This window comes from Semicossyphus pulcher, unplaced genomic scaffold, assembly GCF_022749685.1.
Source record: "Semicossyphus pulcher isolate SPU_LCO1_2020_fin unplaced genomic scaffold, fSemPul1.0.p SCAF_14, whole genome shotgun sequence".
Taxonomy (NCBI): domain Eukaryota; kingdom Metazoa; phylum Chordata; class Actinopteri; order Labriformes; family Labridae; genus Semicossyphus; species Semicossyphus pulcher.
The window spans coordinates 13,315,074-13,327,348 of record NW_027211648.1 but is presented as its reverse complement, the minus strand read 5'-3'; the positions used below and the strand labels follow the sequence as shown (position 1 = coordinate 13,327,348).

At 40.3% G+C, this 12,275-nt stretch overlaps 1 protein-coding gene across 1 annotated transcript in view; it reads left to right on the top strand.

Annotated features, from left to right (window-relative positions):
• Positions 1-1,559: 1,559 nt before the first annotated feature.
• Positions 1,560-12,275, top strand: part of LOC138591125 (brain-enriched guanylate kinase-associated protein) — a 32,641-nt gene continuing 21,925 nt past the window's right edge. Inside the window, exons 1-3 of the mRNA XM_069661644.1 lie at positions 1,560-1,639; positions 4,220-4,381; positions 6,505-6,571. Coding sequence (XP_069517745.1) covers positions 1,569-1,639; positions 4,220-4,381; positions 6,505-6,571 — 300 coding nt within the window. The 5' untranslated portion in view covers positions 1,560-1,568. The remainder of the gene's footprint in view (positions 1,640-4,219; positions 4,382-6,504; positions 6,572-12,275) is intronic.

The window sequence follows — 12,275 nt, the reverse complement described above, 5'->3', positions numbered from 1 at the left end:
ATCAGATCAAAATTAGCAAGCTAACGTAGAGTACGTATGCTAATGCTATAATAAAAACTCTTAAACATTGTGTCACAACACCATATTTGTGTGTCTAATATATTCAATTAAAAAATGTCAAAGTAAAACAGTAAAAAGGTCTTAAATAAGATGGCTACGTACATGATGCAGTGCAAAATAGTGAGGCTATAACTAATTCCAGGTACGTAAATATTAGTTCATGAGCTAATGATCCACCGAACATCCTAATAAAGAGACATTTTGTTGTATTGTAGTGTAGAACTAATGTTAGATTAATTATTTATTTTTCATATTTTTAAACTTTATGTTTCACTTTTAACATCACAAGCTAAAAGCTTTGACAGCTAGGTCTCACCCAGAGCTAAATCAATGCTAACTCGGATAACTGGAAACGTCATGGTTAGCTGCTGGTGCTGGAATGGAAACTTGTCCATGAAATGCTAATGCTAAACTCTGATAGCATATAGGGCTTGCTTCCATTCTTTTGGGAAATAGAGTAGAGATATGCCTTTAACATAACTTGTAATATTTATCATGTTAGCTAATGAAGTTAGCTAACACCATAAACTGTTGTTAGCTAATGAAGGTAGGTAGCATTAAGCTAGTTAGCTGGACAAGCTAATGTTAGGCCAAACGTTCGCTGTATGAAGAAATGTGAGCCAATGTTTGACATATGATAATTTTACCATCACATTTGTATCCACAAGACTGCATAAAGAAAGTTGTACACCTGGAAATATTAATTCCAGCATTTTCTGCTTACTAGTGGCAGGTTATTAAGCTCTTACGGTGTATGAGATCAGAGTTCAAGCCCACAGCACCACACAGCAATGACCAAGGATGGAAATAGAAACACACAGACATTCATCATAACACTGATTTATTGAGGGAAACCCTCTGAGGTCAGCTGGTCAATAACTCACTATTCCATACGGCCCTGCAGTTTGTGGTGGCTGCATTCATTTTTTTCCCAACAAGAAGGAAGGTAAGGTGATAGAGATATAAATCTTTCTACAGGCAGTGTTGTAGCTTTTTTTAACAGCGTAAATTGTGTGTAAGAAATACAAATGGGATTGTGGATTAGAGAATTATGGGGAAAATAAAAGGTTTTTGTGCATTGATCTTTTAATTTAAAGTGCAAAGTTCAACCGGAGTTGCAACTATTCAAAGCATTGAATAAAAGCATACTTTGAAAGTTCATTCACTAAGCTCATCTAATTTCGCCCCCCCCCCTAGCTCAGCTTGGCCGAACCAAACCGCCTCTTTTTCTGCACGCAAAATCTCAGTTTTTCTCTGGAGTCAACAGAACTGAATGTGCTGCTAAATCTGTGGGACTTCAAAGCTGTTTTTCTCTGCTCTCTTGCCAGGGTCATCACAGATAGCCAACTCCTATCTGCCTCCCCAGGCAAGACTTAGAGCTTTGACTGTTGGTTTGTGGTTAGAGTTCAAACTTGGCGTCAACATTCAGCCGACCGGCAGCAGCAGCAGCAGAAGCAGCAGAGGACACAGCTATACACACACATGAAAGCCTGGGCAGAGAGAAAAATATGAAAAAGATATATATTGGTAAAACTGCGCTGAAAACACAGAGAAATGGTTGCAAACATCAGAAAAGAAGGTAAGATGAGTCAGTCTGAGGAGTGTTTTTAAACTTTTAACATCAGCCTCATAATTGTGGAATCCATTTCATTCATTTCGACTAATGGAAATGGATTCTTTTTCGTAGGTCGTGACCATTAAAAAGCCATTAAAACATAATGTGGCATCTCTTCTTTCCCATCATTCATCTTCACTTCTCTTATCACGTACCAGCTGAGATCTACATCAACGTGAACGCTACACTGCATCTCACCAACAAAAGGCATCCGGTTACTGAGAAAAAATGTGTTACCCTAAAAAAAAAATAATCAATGGCTGTGAGCTCAGAGTTAATTAAACTGGCATTACATAGTGATAAGAGCCCAGAGCCATTTTCACATGTACTTACAATAGCTCTCTGGCTCTCTGCCATGTGATTTTACAACATCACTTGCCGCTCTTAGGCAGCGGAGAGGTTGTAAAGATTTTGTTTTGTTGTAGCGCCAGGCAGGCTGAGTGGGCTGAACCTGCAAGCCTCAGCATAATGGATGTAAGACTCTTCAATGACTCATCCATCCATCCAGCAAATATTTCATAAAGAATAGCTCAACATTATGGGAAATGTGCTTATTTGCTTTCCCTGACAGAGTGACGTTTGAAGACAAAAAAACTGTTTATTCATCTGCCTAAAATATCTCAGAATCTGACTAATACAGGTTTTCTGTACGGGCTGCAAGCATACAGTTGGGTTTTAGTCTTTGTTAGGGCACGATAAGTTACCAGTCTTTGGGATTATCCTCCTACAAAGACAAACATTTAAATCTATTTTTTGTAGAGGCTAAACAAAAAAGAAATATTAATAAGTTAGCTTAAGAGACGTTGGTGGGCTACCTTTACTCCTGGTCCCAGTCTCTATGCTAAGCTAGGCTAACAACTTTCTGTTCATGCGCCATATTGAACAGAGTTATACATTTTCAGAAACACACTCTCTTGTCTTGACTCAGAAAATTTGAGCCACTCGTGTGTGCACCAAGTAGGAGCTATAAAACCAGAATGTGATGATATGAGCTTAGCAGCAACCGTGGACGCAGGGGTCAAAGGTTGCCTGACTCTTACCAAAATTCAAAAGTGCGTTTACCAACGCCTCAAATGAACATTTTGTATGTTTGTAGAATCTGTCCAAAGACATTATCGTGTTTTCACATAGGCCCAGCATTTCAGTGCAAGGTGTCTGCTGCACTCCCAGCTGTTTTAACCATTAGCTAACTAGCTAGCAAGTAACTGAATAAGAGAATTAAACATTTTTACATAAATGTTTCTGTATGGGATACAAAAAAGTGAGGTACAGCATATTTTACATGTTTCTATGTATATTTCTTTCATTTTGGACAGAGAATTTCACCATTGCTTCTTGTCTTTTTGCTAAGCTAACAGGTGTAAGCTAACCTTCCGGCAGACAGACATAAGAGTGGTGTCAATGTTTTTATCACACTCTTAGCAAAGAGGTGAATCAAAAATGTAAAACTATGGCTTTTAACAAACTTATGAATAATATCCTTTGAAATGTAGCACATGCACAAGCTTGTTTTAGGCTGTTATTCCAATGTGAGGGTTCAAGTATCATGTTTATTTTTGTGTGGCTGTTTCTATACTGCAGTCTGTCTATTTACTTCCGCCTTAATAAGCAGAGATCTCAAACCAAGTACCCAAGCATGAAACTTAGTCCACTGCCCCACCGATGTATTGACACAGCACAGTCTGTGAGTCTTTCCGTGGACACTTCTTTCTCCTCCTTTCCTGCCAGTTTCCGAGCGGAGGCTCTGGGCCGAGGTGAACTTGGAGGTGCACTTATTGTGCCTGCTGGTTGGCAGCACTGAGCCATCGAACCTCTCAGTGAGCCAAGTATCCATCAGTCTGGCAAAATGCTAAACCCCCCAGAGCGCACACCATCCCTGCAACCCATCTCCAGCCTTTCATTACCACATCCATTCCCTCGCTCCGTCCCTGTCTGTGTGTTTTCATCCACCACACTCAAACCGGAGACCGAAATATTGCTCCCTGCCTGTTATGTTGTTGAAACTCTGCTATCCTGGCCTCTCGCTTACTCTCGCTCATGCTCCTTCTTTGCTCTTTCACACCATTTTCAAGCCTACTCTCGCACAAAGCCGTGGTCCACTCTATATTTTCACCTCTTCTTCCATGAATCACCCGTGGTCTTTGTCTGGAGGCAAAAAATCCTTTGCTGTTCTCTCAGAGATTCGATGAGGGGGTTGTGTAATGGAATTCACCATTACACCGGTGGGAGCAGCTTTCCCAGCTTTGCTCCCTGGATGTGAATGGGAAATGATTAGTATTCCTCCTCCATCCATCTCCTCCTCCCCATCGGCCTCACCGCCTTCCCCCTGCCTGGGACCTCTCACCCTCCAAATGAATTACACTTCAGCTACACTTCATCCCTTCCTCTCACACAAACACAGACACAGTTTACTTTTTACTCCATTGCCCTCTCTCTCTGTCTGTGTCTGTTTTCTCTTCCTCTCTCTGTTTGTCTTTATAAACTTTGTGAAAACATCAGAAATGTGACTGTTTCCTCTCTAAACTCTCTCCGCTGCACCTTCAGCTCCTTCCACGACCACAAGGAAGACCTCCGTAAGCGCCTGTCGTACACCACACACAAACTAGAGATGGTGGAGACGGAGTTTGATTCCACCCGGCAGTACCTGGAGACGGAGCTGCGGCGGGCCCAGGAGGAGCTGGAGAAATTCACAGAGAAGCTACGCAGGTGTGTGTGTGTGTGTGTGTGCACGTGTGCATGACTCTGCGGACAGCTCAGCCTTTTATGAATGCACGGCGCGTCAATTTCCCACGAAGAAGAAACCTACTTAAGTTGTTCTGAGACGTCATAAAATTAGTTTAGGTGATACATGATGAGTGCTATCACAAGCTTGCTATGACAGTGGTTCTCCTGGGCCATATTAAGGCCGGGGTACAACATCTAAAGACATGATTAAGAGAGAAGCCGATAGAACCCTGTTGACCTTGTTCGTCCTGTCACAGCACTGCACAGCATTTTGTAAATCGTTCCATTTAACGTCGCTGTAAAATGAGTTTACTCAGGAATGGATGTTTTATAAATTATGGTTTTGTATGAGGAAGAAAAAATAGTATGATAACTTCAAGCAAATTAAATCGGCTAATTCTACACCTCTACATTCGAATGCTGGTGTTTAGTAAAGGAAGTATTGTGCCCTTGAAGCAGGGTTTGACATTAACCACGGCCCGATGGCCTCAAAGAGTTTCATGCAACCAACCTTAACCCCATAATGCATGACCTTTGACCTGACTTTATCGGAGTCTTCTTTTTATTTTAGTTTTTTATATTTTCTAAAATGCTCTCAATCATATGTTCAAATGTAATCAATGTATAATTTGTGTTATGTGTTTGATGCAGACATTACTAACACACACAGGCAGAGCCAAGGGCAAGGAGGGGAACAAGACAGACTGTGAACTAAAAGGACACCATACATTTACAAAGAACATGGGTTTTTGTTTTATATGTTGGTTTTAATTCAGATAATTTCTTCAAATGACCTTGTCATTGTTCTTTTTTTTTTTTTTACATAGTGTTTAACCACCAAAATCAGGGGCTTGGTTGTTCCTAAGGTCAGTGCTTAAAGATACAAGTGAGGTGCGTCCGATGTTTTTAATGTGCAGGTATTGTTGACATTGAACTTACTGCATCATGCTGTATTGACTTTCTTGTCAGGTGTTAAACTACAGACTTCTGGACTTCTTTACCTAATTGGTTATTTCTGTTTCCCCAAGGTGTTGGGCGCACCAAACCACCTCACTTCTGTGGTTCACTGATTAAAGTCCATATTTGTTACTTCTATAAACTTTTAACTTTTCCCTAAAACTTGCAAAAATCTGGCAATCTGGCATCGGAAACTTGGACAGCAGACAGTATGGCCACCTGTCTGTTCCTCTCTGGGTTTGAAGATTTGCCATCTTTTTTTTTGTATGATTGGCAGAACCCAACCAGAACATAATATATTTAAGTTCAACCATCTCAATGATTAGAAGAGTTTGTTGAAGACAGAAATTGCAGCCAGAAATACTTCTGCTCCTCTTAAATCATCAGCTGTCATAATGACCAGTTTTTCTTCGGTCTTCCTCCCTCCTCTCTCTCCCTCTGCCTCCTTACACACTAAAATCTCTTTCAGGTTTTATGATTTGTCTTTGCTTTTTGTCTCCACTGCCAGCGCTCTGTGTGTCTGTCTGCTTAATGGAGCCATAAATGCTGGTGTATCAACACTCTCTGAGGCCGCAGAGCTAATGTGAAAATGTGATACTGAGCAGAGAGGTGACGTGATAAAACCCCGGGAACAAGTTAACAAATAGAGAGTCAGGGACCCTGATCCATTACGCTCGCTAATGTACTGGAAGTCGACCAAAGATGTAGAAAGACGTGAGGAATGAAAGGAGAGAAAAAGCTCAACGTGCCGCTTTGCAGCTGCAGACTTTTTTCTACATGTTTACTGATTTCTTCTCATGAAATATTCAAAGGATTTAAAGTTTTTTTTATGATCATATCACATCTTTTTTTCTCAGTTTCTCCTGCTGTGGGTCTAAACATAACATCAACTCTTTTCACTGCGTTTCGGCTCAGCAGATTTTTATCCTGAGTGATCTTCAAATCCGAGTCAGAACTTAAAATATCCTGCAAATCCCCTCCGAGATCCCCCCCGTCAGTGCCCCTGATCTCATACTTTATTTATTTCTCTGTCGGAATTTATGTGGAGATTACCGCTGCTTATTTAGCTGTATGAACAGTGAAATATTCTCTCATATGGTGTGATTTGCAGCTTTTAACGGGCCGTAATTCTTCCTCTGTTGTTTCAGGATCCAGAGCAGCTATGCAGCTCTTCAGAGGATCAACCAGGATTTGGAGGACAAGATGCACAGGACGGTAAGACACTCCTGGCAAGGTTGTTTTTTTTCACCCTTATGTCAAGAACAAAGATCTTGACTGATGATCAAATGCAAAAACCTTGATATTACCATATGTTGTTTTTAAACCAGTAACCTTTACCTGACGGGTACTTTCTCTGCAACTCATTTATGTCTTTCCACGTGTTTAAAACCCTTCTCATGTCCGCTCTTTTTACTTACATTTAAAGTGAAATATACAGTAAAGGGAAACACAACTTGCAGAAGCACCTTTATCACTGTGACATTTATTTATTTCTTATTTTACCTTTATTTTACCAGGAAATAATCCCAAGATCTCTTTTACAAGGGAGTCCTGGCCAAGACGGCAGCATAAAAAGTTAGACAGAAAACAAACAACAGAGTAAAAACAGCTACATAAAAGTTTTAAGCAAAGAACAGACAGGCAAGAAATTAATCTACCAGTAGCTTAATAGCATTCAGCGCTAGGACAGTTGCATTCACTGATCAAATGCTCCTTAATTTGGCTTCCAAGGTAGCAGGAGCAGGGACATTAAAAGCACTTTTACTGCAGACAGATGGAGTTCGAGGAATGACTAACATGATATGTCCATGTGACCGGAGGCTGCGGACACTGAAAGTTTTAGGAGACAGTAGAGAACATAAGTAAGAAGGCAGTCCATAGGCAGATACATGTAGTATCGCCTTGTAAGGAAGGATGTACCGATGTTCCGTCCTGCGATTATACAATGAAGACAGGCCAACTTTCTCATACAAAATGCAGTGATAGGTGCGGAAACCCAGACCACACACAAATCGCAATGCCGCATGGTACTCCAACAGCATTTTCAGTGAGGACGAGGAAGCGTGCATGTAGAGAATGTGTGACGCCATTGAACCATTTCATTGTTGTAATTGTTAATACTGTGTTTAGGGTTCTTATTTTATTTAAGGGCAGTTTGTGAATCAGGTGTCCAGTTTGATTTTATCCTGCCAGGAGAATTTTTTTTTTTTTAATTTCATAATTCAATGTTTTACCTTTTTTTTAAAAAAAACATTGTCTTTGGACTGGATTAATGGTTAATTGGTTACTTGAGGAAAAAAATTTTTTTAATAAATTAATATTTTATTCTTCCAGAGTTTAAGTAATGTCGTGCAAATTTATGGTTTAATTTTGTAGCAAATGTTCATTTTCAGTTATATGAACATATATATGGGCTGCACGCTGGTTAGTGCTGTTGCCTCACAGCTAGAAGGTCACTGGTTCAAACCCCGGTTTGGGCAAAGTTGGCCTTTATTTATATATATATATATATATATATATATATATATATTTGGACCAACACTGAGCCTTATACATTGTATGTGTAACTAATTATCAAAGCAAAACCTATAGTAGATATACACAGCTATAATAAGAGTGTCCTTTTCATTGTGCTGTACCTTTACACTTTGCAGTGGGGGCAGTTGAAGTATTGTACCTGAAGATCTTTACATCATTCATTAGACTCTTAAAGTCACTTTGCAGATTAAGCTCTGAAACATGAGCTAGTTAAACATGTTGCACTGTATCCATCAAACAGGCTAAATCAACTACATGTCAGCAATGATACATGAACATATCATATCATATAAAGTCTGAAAGGGGCCACTCTGCAGAAGAGGGGCTTATACTGTAAACAATTTTCAAATTTTTTACTTATAAAATTTTACAATTATGCATGCAGAACATTAACTTTCAACAGTGTGTACTTTTTCTGATATGTCTGCTATGATGATAGTGTATCTACATCACCCTTCCAGCCTCTCCACCCTTCAGTAGCCTGTACAACCTTCCAGCTGCTCTGCTTTCACATTTCCTCACCGCCTCCATTGTTTGTATTGTTATTAGTAAGAAGTGCAGAATCATAATGGTGTCTGAACCACTGAGTTCCCACTAAGGCTCTCATAAAAGATGCATAAAGGTGATGGGGATTTGTGAACTCAGCCGCATTCTTACACATACACACAAAAACAGAGACACACACAGAGCTAAAAACAAACAAACTTGTGACCCAAAGCTTGAACTGGAATAATTGATTCGAGAATATAAAGTCCTGTAGTTTCTAAGCAACCTTCACTTCCAGTTTGTCTTTCCCTCTTTGATTAGTTGTTGAGCAAAGACAGCCGAGGAAAAGTTGATTTCTTGGCAGCTATTATGACCTGAGCTCTACAGTCAACAATTTATGATATTTCAGTTACATGCCTGGTGAAATAGAGTTAAAATCCAGTTTAAAAAAGAGTCACAGCAGGTTAAAAGTAGCTTGATGTAGAGTTAAAAGTTGCAGGGGTATTTTTTAACCTCTGTAACTATTTCAAATCATACTTCATGGATTCCTCTGGAATCTCCTGGATAGTTTGACAACACGACATGTTGAGACTTCAGCTTTATTTCTGAGAAATCCAGTTTTTCCATCAATGTGGTACAGCAGATGGCTACAAAAACTACAAAACCCAAAAGTCTCAGCTGTTATTGGTGTGAATTAGAGCTGAAGCCATTTAAGACAACTTCATTGCCCTATTGTCAAACCTAACACTCTATACTGATTGCTGAAATCATCCAAACATGACCCAGAACGGGAAACATGACACATTTAACTGATTGATCAGTGTAGTCTTTAGCTTCAGGCCATTAGTTCACAACATTAGTGGTGACCTACAGTTGATGATAATAATGTTTCCTGCTGAAATGCTCCATGTGAGTCGTATTTTTTTAAGCTTGAACCATTGACTTTTTATTAAAGTCACTCTGTGATACCTGTGGAGTAGCTTAGCATAATTTACAGTTAAATAAACTCATTTTTCTCACACTGGTGCTCTGCGCAGGCCCTCATACAGCCTCTGCCTGAAACCACTCAGTCAGCTCTGTCCCTTTAAGAAACCCCGCCCCTACAAGCCCGCTTTCCTCTGATTGGCCATCTCTCCGAAGCCTGCTGTGTCTAGAAAAAACAGTGTGATACCTGGCGTTCGCAGCAGCCTGCAGACTGAGCTGAGAAGCTCTGCGATTACTCCAATATACTTTAACCTACAGATTTGAAACTTCACCATCGTTTAGTCTGGACATCCAACATTGTAACATTAAAATGTGAAACAGCATTATACCCCCTCTTTAAGAAGCAGAAATGTACCAACCCTAGGAGACATTGCACATACATCACCAGGATGTTCACAATAATATCTGCACTTGATTAATGCATGGCGAGCAACTTGCAGACTCAGAATCACACTTCCACTCTGTTACACTTAAGATACACACTGCTGATAGACAAAAGCATCAGCCAAAAGTGTGGACTGTAGTGTAATCTGCACCCACATACAGAGATCAATGATTGTATTAAGTGTTTAAAACCACGCTGAGAACCCTCGGCCTCTGTGAAAGTGCCAGGAAGAGAGGCAGAAAAATGCACGCTTCAGCTCCACAAACACAGCCATTGTGATGAATGATATAATGTTAAACTTTGCTCTTATAAAAGCAGATAATGTACGAGTGATGATGACATTTACTCCCCCTGCTCCGTCTCTCTCTTGTCTGAGAAATGAGAAATGTACTATAATCGATTCGAGCACACCTGTTTAGCAGCAGAGGCGCTCTCATCTCTCTCAAAGCAATTACATGATCAAAGACAGCGAGCGCAATCAATGTCCAAAGTAATTGCTCTTACCTGCCGTGCAACTCTGTTAGAAAACTATTACAGCTAACTGCTGCTCTGGTCGACTCAGCAGCAGCTGTCCAATCACATCAGGTTCAGAGCATCCTTCAGCCTGTGCTTTTAGGATTTATCAGCCAGAATCAGAGCAGAAGATGAGGCGAGCTTCAGCCTTATGACTTACTGTATCTTGATTAAAGTGGATCGTAATCTCATCAGAGGCCTGACCCACTGGGTCTTTCTGCCCAACACACACAGTAATGGAAGAAGACTGAGGCGTTATTGGCTATTGATTGATATCACTCTCATATTTATATGTTGGGTAAGTACATGGTGCCAGGAGAAGGTTAGCTTAGCTTAGCATAAAGACTGAAGACAGGGGGAACAAGCTTAGGAGCTTCCATCTCTACTGCAACCTTAAGGTGATAACAAGAAACTGTTGTTCACCAATAAATGGTTAAATCAGTAACACCTCAACCAAAGATTGTTGTTGTTACATTTTAGTTTGGAATAAACAAATTGTTGATAAGTCTTTACAGGTATTTGTAGTCCTATTTTTTTTAGCTTAAGCCGAAGATGTACTTGCTTTTAATAATGCGTCCGCGTGTGCATGATGGCTGCCATGCGTTCCCTGCTTCTGTTCTGAGCGTTGGCTGTGCATGTCCTCATAAATTTGCACTACGCAAGTTGTGGTATTCACATGAACGGTAGGGCCAGTGTAGAGGCAGAAGGGATGTAAAGTCAACACAGCAGCAAGGACACTGTCACTTTCTCTGCCCTGATCTCAGAAATAACATAATAGTAGCCTCCTCTATAGTGTCACCAGTGTCATGGTAGTTGCATACAGCCTGAGCTCTCTTGTGTGCCCTCGGATATGCACTACTCTACGCGTAGTGCATAGCCAAGTATCTGAACAATTACGTTCATGACGCAGACGGTTGTGTACGCGAAAGCAAGGTTAGTACATCGCTGGCCATAGCCAGGCTCGCTACTACAAGTATTTATGCTAAGCTAAAGCTAACAAACCACAACTTATCTTTCCAGAAACGATGTCCGAGTTTAAGACAGTGTCTGTAGGAAGAGAAAGGTCCAGACTGGAGGATTACTGAATAACCATTTGAACAACATGCCTATCCTAAAGGCCCTTCAAACACACGCACAGGTGTTTTCAATCACACACATGATTTTATCATAAAAGTGCTAACAGAGGAGGCCTAATCAGGCAACATAAGTGACAACACCTGTGCAGGTGGTGAGCAGTGGCTTTAACTACACCTCCATGACAGTTTAAAGACTGACAAAGGACAAGTACCTGAACTACCTGGATAGCAAGACACGTGTTTTTTCACAGATACCGACAAACAGTCATGGAATATACTTGATTTAATGTTGAGTAATTTATTGTGTAGGCTCGAATATTAAACAACCCTGATAATGAGAAATAAAAGTAAAACATAAAATTATTCCATTAAAGCATGAAACCGACTCTGGACTCGTTTTCACTGATCAGGCATCAAATTCTTCTCATTAAATTCTCCCAGTAAAAGATGAAACACATCAAACAGCCAGTAAGGAAGTCCCATAGGTTTAACTGAGCTTTAATGCCCCTGTAGAAAGACACACTTTAAATGGACTTGCTAGCCTAATATAAAGGCTACAAACGACCCATAATGCAACACTTTCTGTAGGACCTGATTGTACATAAAGACTCTTCAAAACTGAAGTCGAGAGAATACTAGTTTGAAATCCATTGAATAGGAAAAAAACAGATCAGGAACATGTCCTATCAATAATCAATGATTTTTTACTCATAGCCGTACCTGCAAGATTACAGTGACTATGTTTGACTTTGTGTGAAGTGACCCTTTAAAGCAGGCAGAAGCCACTGTGAATAGATATGTTTTGATGTGCGGTAGATAATGGAGATTTGCTGGATGAATTTTCTGTGAACTCATGCGCGCTGGTGGACCAGTGAGGCGTGTAAATTGAAATAAATCACCGCCGACATGACATACAGGACTGCGTCTTCAGAAGACA